The sequence below is a fragment of the Kogia breviceps genome, chromosome 12 (assembly GCF_026419965.1).
Source record: "Kogia breviceps isolate mKogBre1 chromosome 12, mKogBre1 haplotype 1, whole genome shotgun sequence".
Taxonomy (NCBI): domain Eukaryota; kingdom Metazoa; phylum Chordata; class Mammalia; order Artiodactyla; family Physeteridae; genus Kogia; species Kogia breviceps.
Window position 1 is genome coordinate 79,065,016 of NC_081321.1, and position 6,809 is coordinate 79,071,824.

At 45.9% G+C, this 6,809-nt stretch overlaps 1 protein-coding gene across 1 annotated transcript; it reads left to right on the forward strand.

Moving 5' to 3' along the window:
• Positions 1-2,264: 2,264 nt before the first annotated feature.
• Positions 2,265-5,522, forward strand: LOC131767271 (cofilin-1-like). The gene is made up of 3 exons (XM_067010628.1): positions 2,265-2,352; positions 5,082-5,268; positions 5,351-5,522. The coding sequence occupies exons 1-3, from the start codon at positions 2,265-2,267 to the stop codon at positions 5,520-5,522; spliced, it is 447 nt and encodes a 148-aa protein (XP_066866729.1).
• Positions 5,523-6,809: the final 1,287 nt, after the last annotated feature.

The window sequence follows — 6,809 nt, forward strand, 5'->3', positions numbered from 1 at the left end:
TTTTTGTGGGGTTTTTTCGTGTGTGTGTGTGTGTGTGTGTGTGTGTGTGTGTGTGTGTGTGTGTGTGTGTGTGTGTGTGGTACGCGGGCCTCTCACTGTCGTGGCCTCTCCTGTTGCGGAGCACAGGCTCCGGACGCGCAGGCTCAGCGGCCATGGCTCACGGGCCCAGCTGCTCCGCGGCATGTGGGATCCTCCCGGACCAGGGCACGAACCCGCGTCCCCTGCATCGGCTGGCAGACTCTCAACCACTACGCCACCAGGGAAGCCCTGTGGGTTTTTTTAAATTTTATTTTTTTAATGGTAGGTCACTGCAACCATTTCCTGGGGGCAATTTCTATAAGGTTAGAGGCAAACCTAGGGTAAACTCGACATGTACTTCCTGCCCCCACTTTTCGTCTCTGCAGATAACCCAAGGATTCCTTGCCCGGACTCCCCGCCCATTGGTGTGTCTGGCGCCAGGGAGCTGGTGCTGAAAGACCACAGGGAACGGGTGTCAGGATGCGAGGTGTTTCCGGCTTTGTCTGACTAAGGGACTGGGCAGCCATTCCTTCAGAAATGTTGAGTGGTGGTGGTTTCCCCCAATAGCAGGACTTGAGTGCATATGTAGTTTTGCGGGGAGTGATCCAGAAGGCACACTGAAGGAAGTAGGGAAGGTAGGTGTCAGAGAAGAGAGAAGACCCAGAAGTAGGTTACTGTCAGGGGCGACTTAATCCCAGGGGGACCTTCTGAGAAACAAGGTGGAACATGCTTCAGAACCATCCCTCTGGAAGTCAAGGAGGCTGGGGCATCTCCCCAACAGCCCCCATCTGTGTTGGTTGATGGTTGGCTCCAGGAGCATCAAGCACCTTCTCCCCAACCTATGGGCTGTATTTACAAATAGCCTAGCAAGCTCCTGTTGACAGGCATAGAAGAAGACATCCGTAGGCACTTGAGATGGGAAGCTGTCAGCCGACCCAGGAGCTGTCCACAGCTGCCGGGGAACTTGGGTGGCCCAGGGAAGCTGGGGTACCTGCTACAGGTGGGAAGAGGCACAAGGAGTGAGAAATAAGGACCCAGACATATCAAAGCCTCTCAAAACCCACCTAGGGGACCTCAAATATTATATCTCTCCTCTGGGTGGGACCAAACTCTGCCTTCCTCATGTACAAACTAGTATTAGCAGCCAGCATTGACTGAACATTCATCCGGTGCCAGGAACTGTAATAAGGGCTTGACATAAATTATCTCATTGAATGTTCATTGACCGTCTTCCATGTTCCATGGGAGAAGCAAGAGGCAAGTCAGACTTGCTCCCTGCCCTTAATTTAAACTCTGGCAGGAAGGATAAGGTGAATCCAAGATTTTACACAGCACAGGCTATAATGGGGGCAGAAAGGTTACAAATAATGATGAGGTCTCTGGAACATGAAACTAACTTCATGAAACTAACATGGTGGAAGTTGGAAGGCAGGTGGAACTCCCTTGAGGAAGAAGGAGGCATTTGAACCTGCTCTGGAAGGATGGGCATATTAGGGGAAGTACATCTGTGGACAGAGCTATGGAGTGTTTGGGAAGGTGGAGGGGACGGAAACAGGACAGAAGGTGAAAGGAGGACAAGATGGGCATTGCCAGGAAGCTGTCACAATATGATCATACCCAGGAGTGAGACAAATCCATAATCCAGATGTGATGCCAAGGTTGAAGGAAGCCAGATCAAGCATTAAACTGATGGATGGAGAAAGTGTCTCATGGAAAGCACGTGGGAGGGGAGAAGTTTGGGGGAGGAGTGAGGTACAGGGGCGTGGAGGCAAGTGATTCATTCAGGAACAGTGCCGTGATTGCTAAGAGTCTGTAGCAATCCATTCAGTTGCTCAATGTATACCCCTCCTTCATTGTTCTCATGCGTTCAGCAAATATTTATTAAACACCCACGATGTTTCAGATACCCATTTATATAATGGGGATATAGTAGAGTAAAAATCTCTGACTTCATGGAGAAGACACAGACAGTATCATATAAGTAAAATACCTAGTGTGTCAGATGGTAAGTGGTATGGAGACAACTACGGGCGAGGAGGGGGCGGACGGGAGTGCTGTGTGGGGAGAGGGGTTGGTATTTGAAAGAGGGTGGTCAGGGATTGTCTCCATTGAGAGAGAGACCCTTGAGCAAAGACCTGAAGGAGGGAGGGAGGGAGCCACGAGGCTCCCTGAAGAAAGAGTGCAGCGGCAAAGACCCCAGATGGGAACATGGCTTGCACGGTCTGGAAACAGCAGGGAGAACGATCATGGCTGGAGCAGAGCGAGTGAAGTGCATGAGAGCTGGTGCTGAGGTCAGAGACCAGACGGTGAAGGTCACTGGTTTTCAGTGGGGTGGTACCATCTCACAGTGAATGTTTTTTGGAATTCATGGAGATGTTTTTGACTTCCAGTGTAGTTCTGCCTGAATGTTAAAATACATATTTTCCTACGGATTACCTTCTCTTAATGTGTACCTTATTTATTTATTTATATTGAGATATAGTTGACCTACCATATTATGTCAGTTTCAGGTGTACTACTTGGTGATTAGATATTTGCATACATTTTGAAATGCTCTCCATGATAAGTCTAGTATCCATACAAAGTCTAGTAACCCCATACAAAGCTGTTACAATATTATTGACCATATTCCTTATGCTGTATATTACATTCTTGAGGCTTATTTATTTTATAACTAGAGGTTTGTACCTCTTAATCTCCTTTACCTATTTAGCTCTCACCCCTTCCCTCTGGCAACCACCAATTTTTTTCTCTGTATCTATGAGTCTGTTTTTGGTTTGTTTGTTTGTTTGTTTGTGGTTTTTTGTGGTACACGGGCCTCTCACCGCTGCGGGCCTCTCCCGTTGCGGAGCACAGGCTCCGGACGCGCAGGCTCAACGGTCATGGCTCACGGGCCCAGCCGCTCCGCGGCATGTGGGATCTTCCCGGACCGGGGCACGAACCCGTGTCCCCTGCATCGGCAGGGAGACACTCAACCACTGCGCCACCAGGGAAGCCCTGAATACATTTTAATGTATTTGTTTAGGATATTTTTTATTCGGTATGTTTTTATGGTGGTATAATCACATTATCCATTTCTTTTACTTCCTAATTTTTATTTACTATTTTATAATAATTATATATATATATTCTTCATTAACTATTATTTTTATGACTGCATAATAATCGATTATATGGCTGAACCATAGTTCCATTATCGATTTCCTCAGTATTCAACATTTAAGATTCTTTCAATCTATCAAAATAATAAATAAGACATCAATGAACATTTTTTCTTAATGTGGCTCTTTAACTGTTTTAGATTATTCCAGTAGGGTGGTAAGATTTCTTGATCAAAGGTTATGGTAGATATTAATAATATTTACCAATATCTGTTTCTTTTCTCCTTTTGGGCATGTGGGAAACTTCATTTCTTAGCCTCCTCGCTGTTGGGTAGGGCTGTGTGACTAGTTTTGGCTAATGAAATGTGAAGGGAAGTGACATGTAAATACTACCTCTCTCCCAATCTGGGGTAGGTTTGTTGAGTGAGCAAGATGTCAAATATGTTATGGTAATCTACTAGGATTGCAGAGTTAATTTGTTACCACAGCTAACCTAGTTTATCCTGACCAATACATAGACTTTGAACCTTATTATGGATTAGAGTATATACTGGAAAATTGCACAATGGTTGGTATATACTAGGTACCCAGTAAATATCTTGTAAATAAATCAGTGAGGCTGGTTGCTAATAATACATGAAAATACCAGTTCCGTTGCTTTATCAACAGCAGTGAATTTATTATTTTATTGTTCTTGCCAATTTAATAGGCAAAAATATTATCTTGGCCAACAAGAAATTGGCCAGTTTCTTTGTTTATTGGAAAGGTTGAACATTTTTTCATCTGTTGTTAGCCGTTTCCTCTTTTATGCCTTATTTGTTCAAAATCTTTCACTCATTTTCAATAACTATTCATTGAATGCCTTCACTGTTCTAGATATTGGGGCTATCGTGGTGAATAACCTTGCTATCATAGAACTTTTATTCTAGGAGGGGAGAAAAATGACATGTAAACATATGCTTAAATATTTTAGATAATGGTAAGTGCTATGAAAAATAAAGCAAGGTCAGTGGCTTAAAGAGAGACTAGGTATGTTTTCACACAGGGTGGTCATATGGCACCTTTCTGATGATATCACTTTTGAACAAAGGGAATGAACTAAGAAGATACTGGGAAGAGGGGTGTTGCAGGCTTTGGGAATAGCACATACAAAAGCCTTCAGGCAGGGGCATACCTGTTATTTTGAGGATGCAGCAAGAAGCCAGTCTGGCTGAAGCACAGTGAGCAAAGGGAGGGTAGTAGGAGATGAGATTGAAGAGGTAACAAGCTGGAACATGTAGGGTCAGTAGGCAATTGTTATGCCCTTTGACTTTTCTTTGGAGTGATATGGGAACCGCTGGAGGATTTTGAGCTGAGGAGTGACATGATATGACTTACTATTTTAAAAAGATTACTCTGGCTTCTCTGTGGATGAGGTGATGGGGGCAGGGGCAAGTAAGAGGAAACCAAGTAGGAGGCCATTGCAATATTTTGATGGAAGATGATGATAACTCAGCCTGGGGTGACACCGTGGATAAGTGAGAAGGGGTCAGATTCCAGATATATTTTGTAGTAGAGCTAATAGGGTTTGATATTTGATTGGAAATGGGCCTGGGTGAGGCAAATGAAGGAGTCAAGAATGATTCCAAGGTTCTGCCTTGAGCAAATAGAAGGATGCAGTTGCCATTTACTTTATTGATCTCATGAACCATATTTGGTATTTTTAATGACTTCAGAAAAAAGTCATGTCAGAAATTAAAGGAACAGTGGGTGGGATGGGGTGCTTGCTCCCCAGAGGCAGGGGTTAGGTTGATTGAAAGCAGTCACGGTCTGAGTTGGATGCCTGCAGCCGTGCAGGGGCTCTCACCTTCTCTGGCTCACCTTGCCGCGTCCTTCTCACTTCTGGAAACATGACCTCCCGGTGGTAATAACTAAGAAAATGGCTGTCTCTGACGGTGGCATCAGGGATTCAGTGACGTGCAGGTGCGCAAGCTGCTAAGGTGAAGAACTGCAAGAAAGTGGTGCTCTTCTGCCTGAGTGAGGACAGAAAGATGGTCTGGGAGGAGGGCCAGGGGATCCTGGTAGGTGATGTGGGCCAGGCTGATGACGACGCCTTGCCAGCTTTGCGAGGGTGCCACCGGAGAAGGACTGCCGCTATGCCCTCTATGACGTAAACTAGGAGACCGAGGAGAGTGAAAGGAGGACCTGGTACCGATCTTCTGGACCCCTGAGTCTGTACTCCTTAAAAGCAGAATGATCTGTGCCAGCTCCAAGGACCCCATCAAGAAGAAGCGGAAGGGTATCAAGCATGAATACAAGCACACTGGTAGTAGGAAGTCAAGGACCGCTGTGCCCTGGCAGAGAAGCAGTGAGGTTGGGGGTACAGGGACAGTGCTGCTTCTCCCTGGAGGACAGCCTTTGTGAGAACTCCGGCCCCCTGCCTGGAGCATCTGGCAGCCCCAGACCTACCCACTGGGGTTTCAGGCTACCCCCTTCCGGACCCGAGGGATTTGGGGGATTCCAGCAAGGGGAGGGCAGTCGCTTCACTCAACTGCAAACAGCCCCACACACCGTGGACCTTCCTCCTCCCTCCTTCCCTGGTGGTATGGCCTTCCTAAACCACTTTTGATCTTCTGATTCCTCTTGAGTTGGAGCAAACCAAGTGCCTCCGCAGCACTGCAGTTCAGGGAGGGTCTGTAGTTTTTCAGCGACACCCCCGACTCCCCACTTGTTCCTCCCCGTTCCCATACTGCAGACCTCTAACCACAGTAGTGATGCTGTGCTTGTCTGTTTAGTTCTGTGGATAAAGGGAAATTTGAGGAGATGATCCCTCCCCCTTTCCCATGTTTGCAGCCTCTCCAGGAAGCAGGACCTGCAAGGGACCTTCAACTAAAATACACAGGGGTGCACAAGTGGGCACACACACACACACACACACACACACGCAACAATTTTTATTTTTATTATTTATTTATTTATTTTTTAAACATCTTTATTGGAGTATAACTGTTTTACAATAGTGTGTTAGGTTTTTCCTTTACAACAAAGTGAATCAGTTATACATATACATATGTTCCCATATCTCTTCCCTCTTGCATCACCCTAACAATTTTTTAAAAGATCACGGTCTGCTTATTGCCCATGACCACAGTGATTGGTTCAGTGTTGGGCATGTGACCTTAGATGATCCAATCAGGGGCCCAGGACTTTCATTTAATAATTTGGGACAGCTGTTCCTGCTAGAAATGAACAAGGAAGCAAGCTTGGCTCCCTGAGACTTCCAGTAGTCCTCTTGTTCCTTTGATAGGAACCAGCCTTAGAATGAACTTGACATCACGGAAAGCAGAGAAGAGAGATAAAAAGAAAGCTGGGTTTTTTTCTGTTACTTGTTTGAGTCACTATATCCATCCTCACCTGAAATCTTTCCAGAGATGTTCCGTTACACAAGCCAGCAAACTCCCCTTTCTTGTGTACATAATTTTGGGCCACCAAGCACCTCCTGACTGATACAAGCGGCTTTCTATATAAATGCTGTCCACAGTTCTCAGGCAGGATGCTCTCACCACCTGGGATCTCAGAACACAGGAAATAGCCACCCCAGAAAATCTGCAAACCATTTGAGGCTTAGGATCGGAGAGTTACATCATGTTCTGAGGAGGAAAGGCCACCTTCAGAGCATACGCTGTCCAAAATCCTGGAGGAATGGATCCC